The 11292-nt window shown below is 43.9% G+C and overlaps 1 protein-coding gene across 1 annotated transcript in view; it reads right to left on the bottom strand.

The window, feature by feature from the left end:
• Positions 1–390: 390 nt before the first annotated feature.
• LOC119394215 (poly(rC)-binding protein 3) overlaps positions 391–11292 on the bottom strand; it is a 434114-nt gene continuing 423212 nt past the window's right edge. The window contains exon 19 of the mRNA XM_049415707.1: positions 391–11081. Within this exon, the coding sequence (XP_049271664.1) occupies positions 11078–11081 (4 nt within the window). The 3' untranslated portion in view covers positions 391–11077. The remainder of the gene's footprint in view (positions 11082–11292) is intronic.

Below are 11292 nucleotides of genomic sequence, written 5' to 3'. Positions count from 1 at the left end.
TAATGTTTTCTTATGCTTACTTGTATTGTATTAGTGTTTGATACTGCTCCTACTGAAACGTTCCGTATGCGATTCCAATAATTCCGTATGTTTCCGTAAGAATCTTACGGAAATATATGGAAGATATACGGAAAACATGTGGATTTCTTATGGAAACATACGGAATTATTGGAATGGCATACGGAACGTTTCAGTACTCTGTAATGCTTCGGCCCTGAGGGTACAATAAATGAAATTAAATATAGCGTCCCGGGGGCAGTCCTAAGCACCACAGGACAACAAGTCGAAGAGAATGAGTGACCACTCTGTGCGTCGCTCCGCCAGCCGCAGACAGGCCAAGGCCTACGGGGCGGAGAGCCGACGCGCGATTCACACAGACAAGAGACAAGGTCGTGAAGAACATCTATAAATATCTCCTTTATTACCTCGAGAGACGAGTAAATCGAGGTGCTTACACGCCTTCTTCAGAGTTTATTGCATCAAATAGCGGCGTTTGTTTGCTCTTTTTTTTATTCACCTCCACTTTTTTTCCCCCGATATAAGTACAATCCATCAAATCTCAGCGCTCGTCTTTTACACCACGCATCATCACTATACGAGTTTAAATACTGTGTATGTAATGTTAATGCGTCTTTTTTTTTTCCTTCTCCGCGTTATACACACAATACGGGAACAGCAAGCGGCAAAAAAGTGACAGAGAAACGCAAGACAAAGAGTGGTGCATCAACGGCAGAAACAGTACGGCTAGTATGTATACACGATATAGTATCTGGTGCAAACGAACGCAGGCGGGCATCACCACGCGTGCGCGGTCTACGTAAGACTAGTGGCGTCCGCTTCCTGAGAATAACGAGAGACAGCTTTTTTTTTTCTATCATGCAGACGACAGAATAGAGAAACAAAAACCGCAAATAAATAACAACGACAAAAAAAATCTGGCGTGTCACGCACACACACACAGTCACACACATCACTTCTGCTGTACAATGAGTGAAACACAAAGTTCGACACAAACGAACGAACCCATGTTTTGCTGAATATATTTTTTTTCTCTTTCTATATATTTTCTTCTCTTCTTTTCTCTCTGTCTCTATGTGTCGTGGTTTTACACACTACAATTACTTTTTTTTTCTTTTGCATAAATGAGACCTTGGCATCGACGCGCCCGTTTTGGCAGACAAAAAAAAAAAAGACAACCCAAGGGCGTCGTCTTCAACTTATTCTCTCGTTTTCCTCGAAAGGAGGCGCTCCGCGTCCTGCCAGCGGCCGACCGGGCGCGATCGCAGCGCCACGTGACGACAAAGGCGGACATTAGCCGGTCGTTAGTGCAAGCGAAAAGCCTCGACAGAGAAAGCGCCATTTCAAAACGCAAAGAAAAAAAACAAAAAAAAAAACGAGTGAGCAAACTGAAGAACTAGCGACCACGGCGATCTCCCAGCGAATCATCCCAACTTGTTTGAGCTACAGCTTCCAAGAGATGCCCGAGAAATGTTACATAAAAAGAAAGAGGTTGCCTCGCATGTAGGGCCACATTCGCATGCTTATCGATACAGCGGCATCGCTTCTGCGTTAACACCGTCGTGTCACCACTGGCCTCCTCTCCACGACAATGATGCGATATGGCGCCGCTTGATAGATCGACACAAGCAGGAGCTAGTCCGTGGAACCTCGGTAATCGATCGTGCACGGCATTGGCGAGTCTCGGGAAATTCGACAGAAAAACGTACATGCCGACCATGCTGCAACATGCCATCGCGATGAAACGAGGCTTCCATCGCGCACCAAGCTGTTTCTCCCTTTTATGGCCCTCTGTAAACTATACGAAAAGAACGCGTCTCGTTAAAAAAAGCAAAGCAAACGAAGGCAATGCAGTTAGGACCTGAGCTGTCTAAGCGCCAGGATGCATAATGCCAACTTTGTGACGTTCACTTGTTGGCAGGCTATATGGCTAGCCGAAAAGCGACGCCCACACGTACACGCATCGGACGCATCTCCGGCGCGGCATCGCCAGTCGCGGCGACCGTGCATAACACACGCGGCTCTGCAGTAAGCTCCTTGTAGTGACCGACAAGTGGGCACTTAAAGGTGCATGCCGTCATAACGTACAGTCAACGTCAAAAGTTTAGGGACCATTAGACGCAAGCAAAAAAAAAAAAATCACACCATCTCCCGCTAAAGGGGACCATGAGGCGACGCGAAGCAGTGTTTCGGCACGCGAAGCAGTGTTTCGGCATGTAGAGCCCGCGTTTCAGAGGGGAAGTGGTGAGAGGGAAAGGGGAGAGGGGAAGTGGAGAGGGGGAAGAGAAGTGTAGCGGGTTTGCGCATGCGCAGTAAGGGTGGTCACGCCGCACACCACCACCACCACCGGATTGAACTCCGCTATAAGATGCTTCACATCTAAGAGATGAATATTCCCTTTGCTTCAGCAGGGAGCCTTGAATTTACATTTCCGGCCTGTCCTAAAACGCGTTAGCAGCATGTACTGCGCAGTTCTACCGAATAGTCGTTAGTTTCTGGGAAATTCGAAGTCTTCTCAAGCCTACAGTAGTCCCTAAATCTCTGACGCCGACTGTACACGCCGCCATAGCGGATATGATCGCGAACCGATGACAATTGATGCAACGGCGAAATCACGTCAACACGTGGATGCCGCTTTCGTCATTATCGTGACTTCCCTGGTGCATTTCGAACGAAAAATAAACAAATAAAAAGGCGCCTAACGTCGTTGGAAACGACACTGCGCTTCCCTCAGTTGGTAAATGCCTCGACCTCAAAGATGGCCGCTGGCGTACAGGGCGCGGGCCCGCGGCGGCAGAGCGCTCTAGCGAGCACATGCACACGTGACAAGATATGTGAGCAAACTGTGAAAAAAGTGCATGATATGTGTTTCTTTAGTGGGTGTAGAGAGTATACATATATAGATACATATCTATATCCTATACACAGCGTCGCGTTTTGCTTCGCCGCCCCTCGTGTCAATATTTTTTCCCCTCGCTCTCCCCGTCAAAAGAAGAGAGAAAAAAAAGTGAAAACGGTGATACACGTTAGTGATTGTTTGAACAAACTTTCCGCCTCTTGAGCAGTGTATATTTTTTGCCTTTTACACGCGCTCTCATCCGCCCTTCGTTTTTCTTTTTTACAAAAATAAGAACGCAATAACAAAGTACGATCTAATAATGTACATATGCAAGCGATACGCAGCCAGTCTACAAAAAAGACTTTTTTTTTTTTTCACTTTGCACGCACTGCGCTTAGGCAGGAAAAAAAAAAGGCTCCTTCCTCATATTGCACTGTCTTCCTCTTTTTTTTTTTTTCTTAACCTCGCTTCCTGAATATTTCTCTGCCGTTTCATTACCCATGACTGGTGCGCACAGCAAAAAGCGGCGAGGACAACCTGAGATGCGTTGCCCCCTTCCTTCGAGACTGTCATCGCCATCACACGTCGGCAGCGGTTTCCTACAACCGCCGGTCAACAAAAATATAAACTCAACCGACAACGTGCGCGCAATATCCGTGCGCCTCTTCCTCTCACATCAGTACGCAACGCGGGTAAGGGGGCAACAGCTTTGGCTTGAAACGAGATCTGTACAAGTGTATGTATGCGACCCTGTAACTCGGACTACCGCGTTTCCCGCAGTCCCAGAACAAAAGGGACTGCGCCGCGCGCGTTTCAGTACAGCGTGCTTTTTTTTTTCTTTATGTACTTTTTTTCTCCCTTTTCCCCCCAGTTTCCGAAAAATGACGCGATCGGGGGAGGGTGGCGGGAAGGCGGGAAACAAGAGACGATGACGAGTGCAGTGCTCGCTGTGGGACTAATTAATCGGAGGAGAGGAGAAAAAGCAAGTCTGTGTCGCAACTTGACGACCCGTCATCGTTACGTCACTGCCGACGTCGACGACATCTGGAGAGAAAAAGACTGCACCGCAACGCCACTGCGGTACTCGCAGTTTTTCGGCACCAGCGTTCTCCCTAAACCCTGAAAGCGATCCTCCTGGCATCTCAGTGCTTAACTGTCACGCATGGGGAGTAAAGCATAGGTGCGCCACAGCGGCACCTAGCGACGAAATTCGCGGTATAGGGTAGGTGTCGGGTTTAAATACGAAGTTTACTTGGAGGCTTGGGTAAGATGGGGAGGTGTAAAGGGTTGAAGCTGTCACTCATGAGTGGTCGCTTGATCTGTTGGCGCGTGCGCTGGACGACCAAGAGCAACCAGGGCTCCGGTACTGAGCATATAGACGAGCGCTGTACCGACTACGTGTCCAGGAAATTTCAGCTGAGTTGCGTGCAACTCGATCGTTCGCCGTTGGCGTTCGCCATTTCCTGCCTGCACGCGCGCTCGCACGCGACATCCTACGCAAGCACAAAAGCAAGCTGCGCGAGAGCACACGCACCATAACTTAAGTGGGAGTCCCAGACGTCGCTGTGCGTTTGCATTACACACACATCACGACGAAGTGCGGCGCGAACGTCACTGTTTCGAAAACTCGGCCTATCAAGACGAGAAAAATACGGGGAAACCGAAGTGGCGCGTGAGTCCACGACGCGCGTCCTTCGCTAACCGTGGCCGCAAGGTGTCAACAGATAAGAGCTTGTACAACACTGCACGACACAACAGCCATTCATACACACAGACTATAGGCGCATGCAATGACATCTGTGTGGGCCATCTGACTAGATACTCGGAGGCGCCCGTCTCTGTCGCCCACAGAGCGCCTCGTCTGCGCTACAACCTTTTCCCTTTTTTTTTTTTTGCTCGAACGTCGCAATTCGCGTGCATATATATATATGTCCACAACATTACAAAACAAATCAATCTGAGAAAGACTTTTTCTTTTGGCCTTAACCTTGCTTTGACTACGGTGTTAAATGCGACGTTCTGGAAACAAACAAACAAAAAATGCAGGTCGTTTGACTTAAAAACGAAACTCACGTGCTTGAGGGGCTACAGCCTTCCCTTTAACCAGACTACTGAAAAGACGACGAAGAAAAAAAAGAAAGAAGTTAAGGCTAATCGTGACAGCCTCATGCGACGAGAAACGGCCGCCAAAATAAACTCAATCGCAGTTTTTTTTACGTTCAAAAAGAAAAAAATACAAAAAACAACAAACGTTTAATTCTTATGCATTCAAAAGACCAACAAAGATATATACCACGAACAGTGTCTCAGTAAAATTGTTATCACAGAACAATTAAATATACTTGTAAAGTTTCACACACATGCACACGCAGAAAAAAAAAAAAGTGCACTCCTGTGCACTGCGACAACGACAAACGTCAATCAACTAGCGAAACACGCGTTCGAAGGAAAACATTCAGAGAACGACGGAGCAATCAATGTTGAGCATTTAACAAAGCCATTGAATACAACCTTCACGCTTTTTTATGCATTGCGAAAACATTTTATCAAAGCAAAAAGAAAAAGAAAAGAAAGCAAACAGTAGAAACTGTGTGAGTATTTCGGAAAACAAAGAAAAAAGAAAGCCGAAGGCATCGTCAATGCTGCCCGCAAAAAGTATGGAATGCTTTCCCGCATAAACAGTATGTTTGTGGTGAAGAGAGCTTTCAAGGAGAAGTTCCTCTGCTCGTCGGGTGTGGGATCGGGAAAGAAAAAAAAAATAAAGTGGGTGCATTCCGTGCTCGCGTAAATGCCCATGTTAAATTGGCAGCTTTGCGTCTGCATAATTCGGTGGCCTCAAAAAACAACACCGCTGTACCTGCCACACGGAGCTGTCGTGCGCAGCTCGAACGACATTCCAAAGACAATTCTGCACGTGGCAAAAAAAGCCGTTCACGTCTTGCGTCTATAATATATGCCTGCGCAGCGTTATCGCACTAATCGCGGCTACAACAACGCGCCTACAAGGCTTGCTTCGAGTCGCTCGCTCTTACTCTTTTAGTTTCACTGTTCGCAGGTGGCGGTGAACGTGCGCGTCTTCTACTGCACCGAAGTACGGGATGACGAAAAATTCCACACCATTTAATGGTCTCATCAACGCTACAAGAAAGCAGTGCTACTATTGCTATAGTGCTTGGTGTACGGAGGATAAAAGGGAGGAGCGGATGTTTATCCAAAAGAAAGGAAAGCAGCATGGAAAAAGTACAGATAGAAAAATTAAGTAAAATTAAGAAGCCAATTACATCTCCAGCAAACGAAATTACCGCCATAAGTGTATTGCAAGTCTGTGCTGCATAGTATGTGATATGTTATTGACTGAGTGAGAGATAAAGTGAATACAGAAAGAAAGAAAGCAAAGAAGAATGAAGCATTTGCTCTTCACAAAACAAGCTTTTAGCTCGCTACAAGCGTTCAATGCGTGAGATCCAAAAAGTCCGTTAAAAGCTACGAATTAACCGCTTTATCAAAAAAAAAACAGACAACGCAGACGAGCCTCGAGGGCACGCAGTGCAAGAATGTAAAACGGTGCAGTCAACAATATTTCGAGCACGACTCAAACGTCTCGTTATACTGACTTATACATGTTCGCAAGGATTGAAGTGACACAAAATCGAGAGACAGAGAGAGCAAGCACGTGACGAAGGGTCAAAGGTTCGGTTACAGTGGGAAAGAAAGTACTCGCGGGATACAGTGGTGAACGGGAAGGCTTTTGCAACTGCCACAACACTTCAAGCTAACGTTTTGAAAGCATAGAACTACGAAGATACTTTGTCAGTGAACATACTATGAGAAGTATATATAACAGCTTTGAGCTCCCTAAAGCACCTCGTACAGAGGGTTTGTTAACGATCCGAAGACGACGCTTTACGCCGTAAGAGTTTTCTCATAAAAATGAAAATTACGATAGTACAAAAAATGACAAAAAATTACGAAAAAGGAGGGGAAATGTATGGAGGCACTAAGCTAAACAAAAACTATTCATGATGAGATCTAGCGCAACAGATGTACGTTTGAGAATAACACCTTGACATTGCATTGCATGAGATCCTCCTTTTTTTTTTTTTTAAACTTTGCTAGCTCGCTAGCTTGAAATGGCACATAATGCGGACAAGTAGGCTTTAGGACAACTAAGTCACAGATCAGCTACTGCATAATGCTGACTCGACCCAACTGGTTCCTTAAAAGAGCGTTACACATATGCCGCATTCTCAGGGGGTGTACAAGTAAAATTAATGTGACACATTGCCACTGCGACACGTTAGAGACTAGAATAGAAACACATTTTTTTTTCTTCTTCCGCAATCAGCATTTGCCTTGGAGGGGTCAGTATGACGTTGCTCTAGCACCATAAAAAACAAACTACATATGGTCCTCATCTGGAGACTCCTGGTTTGAGTGCACACTACACTGAGAAGGCATACACCTGGGCCAAATTCGGGGCTGGCATTATCTGTTCACACAACACACAACACAGGGATGTTTGGTAGCTGGTATAGCAAACAAAGCGAATCCTAAGGAATTATCAGCGATTCTAGTTGCCACACTAACCAGAAGCTTGGATTTATAAAAGAAGCACTAAGTATTCTGCAAGAAAATATAACTCCCCCCAAAAAAAAAAGCAAACATTACTCTTAGAACCATTAACAAGTCCTCTAAGAACAACAATGCCGAACATGTGGAAACAAGGTATAAAACTTGGCACACAACATTAGCGAATGCTAGTCTAGGTTCTCTGAATTTCTTTGTCGCTACTTTGTGTGCTGACGTAACGAGAATCTGACGTAGGGAGACAAATGCTCAGATTTCTTCACAAAGGCTTCAGCCAAAAGTTCACGCAACAAAACAAGGTGTTATACATCTAAAGCAGGTCTGAATTCTACAGAATATGCTGCCCGGTCTTGTATCTCTCATTTTGTACATTTATGAAAGTGCATAGTTTGACTGTAGTGACGTTTCCTTTGTATACATATACTATGTCATATATATTCATATATATACTCCATGTGTATAGAAAAATTTACAAGATGAAGGGTGTTTCAATGGCCAACAAGGCCATCAAAGACAGGAATTATGCCAGTGTGAGACTAATATAGAAAAAAAAAGTCAACGTCATTCTGCACTTGTTCCAAGGATATGCCTTTTGTTCGTTAAACATGGGATGCTATACGCCTTTTGGGAGAAGGATTTTCCCTGCACATCTGTGATGCTGCATGTTTTTTTTTTGCAATTATTACTAAAGCAGCAGTCCCTTAAAATTGCACCTCTTGCCATTCTTAAGCTTTGTATCAAAGTACAATCACACATTATAACCTTCTGATATGTGTCCTTGCCATTGCAAAACTTGCGCAGATAATGTTCTCTTTGACATTATGTTCTTGCTTTAATCTCGAGGTTACCATTGGCGTATTAGGCCTCCATAACCGATAAATTAACGCCAGCAAGAGTAACCTATAGAGTCAACCGGTGCTGAGTAACAATAAAATAATAATATGAGATACTACAAAGCCCTAAGCTCAACCTACATGCCTCTAGTATATGACAATAGTTCTGCTCTTTCAACGTTGCGTGTGAATTGTAGGATACATCATGGCAGATAGCAGACTTTTGGCATTCTTTGACTTCAATGGCATGTACGTCAATGTGGATAATAGAACCAATACATGCTTCACAGAGGACCAACTAGAAAATCTAGCCAACTCTGGGTTACCTTCTGCACAGGCAGAACTCTAGACACTACACAAGAACAGAGGCACATTCTTCTCAAATGTCATATTACACACAATTTTACCTGCCTCGTATCCACTACATGACAATGTCTATGTTCTTGCTTGGCATTCAGCACTTGATATGTTTGGCTTCTAACACCCAATTCTTGCTAACATTTACAAAACCGAACAGATTGCTCATAGATTGCATTGCGGACTCACTTGCACATGAACCTTGTGTGAAATAAGCTTTGTCGAACTGGCTGACACAGCATATGCACTCCTTAAACAATGACATGGTATTGATGTCTGTAGAAGGCAATGCAGAGTGCAGTGAGTTAATACACTGATGTTCTTTTACAAGACAAAAATTGTGACCACTAAAAAGAATTTACAGATAAAATTCATTACAACAGATGGTGTTCAAACAATGAAGCACACGATGTGTTTCCAGCTTCCGCAATCGCTTTTGCCGCAGGCAACAGGCAGAAAAATGGTCCTCAAAGTCCATGTAATTTTATCCAGATATCCCGAGGGCACTGTCATCAAGGCATGAGTTTGGACACCACCTATGCTTGGCATTATCACACTAATCTGGCTGACTGTGCTAACAGCACTGACAAGCTCAGGAGAAAGGATAAATATAAAAGATACAACATATAACTATGAATTATAATTGCATTGTGACTCCCGCTTCTCAGTGCAGTAAAGGATGCTTTCCAGAAAATATGTCAATGATCTTGATAAAAGCTTCTATCTCATCTACAAATTCATGTTTAGCCATTCTCGTGAGCACATATTTTTAATGTGGCACTTATTTGCAATCTAGCACTCTCAAATATCCACTGATTCCTCGTTTGAGCTCCCACTTATGTGAAGAGTCTTGTAACCTTGCAGTGTTATTACTTAGGTCAAGATAAGGATTTACCTTATTGATAATTATCATATGAATACAGTGTAATTACGGAATCAAAATAAGGATTTACCTTACTGATCGCTTCATTATGCATAAAAATAACAAAAACGAATGCCACAACAATGAACATTTTTCAATGAAGCAAATGGAGATCCGGTTTCTAAGGTTGCGAAGACGTGCCACATTAAGATGCCGCAGCAGAAAAAAATATTTAAGCTGACTTAGGTGAATTAAAAAATGAGTATAAAAAGAAAAGAAAGCCTGAAGCACTCTTAAGTGCTTTATTGCCATTAGAAAACCTTCCTTTTTCTTTTTTTGAGGAAGTCAAGCTTCACGCCTGGCTAAAAAAATATTATGCAGCATTAACGGCAAAACTTGAGTATTCTTTGTGCTTTTTTTGTAACCAAGGATGCCAGAGGCACCGCATGAATGACTGCAGAAGGTTGGCCCCTCCCACAGAGTCTACCTCAACTATAATTCACCAAGAGGTTAGCAAGGCTCACTAATAAGCAATTGTTAATAAGATTAGCTATTGCAGTTGCGAACCAAGGCTATCAAAACCTTATCTGTAAAATGTAGCCATCAGGACCACAACAGTAACAAATCAATAAAAACAGCAATTTGTTAAAAAGAATGAGAGGAAAACAAAACGAAACAAACCTAAACATCTAAGCATTATTTCAGCATATGAGTAAACTGCAGTATACGTGGAAAGTTTGGCACCAAATCATGAACTACTGTCACTCTGTGCGCCCGTACAGTTGACGTTTTTCTCCATGGCAGCAGTAACATAGGAAAAATATCCAAGATAAGCTGTTCAATGTTCACTGAACTTTCTGCAGATTAACACCCAACCGCGCCTATGAGGAGGTAAATAGGAACAGCACATACAATGTGCTGTACTCTGGCTGCTTGCAGACAATAATCCCATGGCAACAGGGAAAAGAGAGAAACCTTCTCAACTGCGCACTTTGCCGTCAAGTAAGAGTTCTTGACATGGTCATGTCTAAATCTACTGACATGATTCAGCATGTCGCACAAAACCCGTATCGCACGCGCACATAAAAAAAAAGAAGAATGTCCTTCACTAAGTTTTGGAGTAAAGACCAGGAATAAGTTAAAAATTCGCAGTTGCCTGCACACTGGTGAATGTAAAATAAAAATAACGAGATCGGTATGCTGTGTTGCAGCTACGGTGCAGTGCTGGTTCGTGAGAGAAGAGCGCACAAGGAACAAACGGTGCAACGCACCTGCTACGTGCAGTTTTTGTAGGCTCAGTGCAGCAAGTAACAAAAAGAAGGTGTACATGCTTGACGAGAAGAGTTTCCAAGCCATCGCGACACGCCAAAACGAGCGCGTTTTCTCGCGTCCGAGGGAGTGGGGAACAAGGATGTTTTTGTTGGTGTGTGTGTTTTACAAGCCTGGCTGCCATGAGATATGGATCTGCATGCCATTCCTGCTTGCTTCAGGAGAATACTGGGGTCTTGCTCTCTTCCCTTAAGTAGCAGAAAAAATGGTGGTAACCTCTGGAGCTCCTCCAATGAGAGGCACAGAGAGAGATCAGCTGTAAAAGTAAAAGAAAGAGAAAAAGAGAAAAGGAACACTTCTAAATCTACTGTTTTCATCGATTGGTCTGGTTTAGTATCCTAAAAGGAGCATTAGGGCTACAACAGTGCAGCTGAAAATCACTGCAACAATGCCGCACCTGATACAAAATTGTCATCAGGAAATCTGTTGCTCATTAAAAGCAGAAACAGCGATATCGCAGACATGCA

This window comes from Rhipicephalus sanguineus, chromosome 5, assembly GCF_013339695.2.
Source record: "Rhipicephalus sanguineus isolate Rsan-2018 chromosome 5, BIME_Rsan_1.4, whole genome shotgun sequence".
In the NCBI taxonomy this organism is placed as follows: domain Eukaryota; kingdom Metazoa; phylum Arthropoda; class Arachnida; order Ixodida; family Ixodidae; genus Rhipicephalus; species Rhipicephalus sanguineus.
This window is presented reverse-complemented; position numbering and strand designations above follow the sequence as displayed.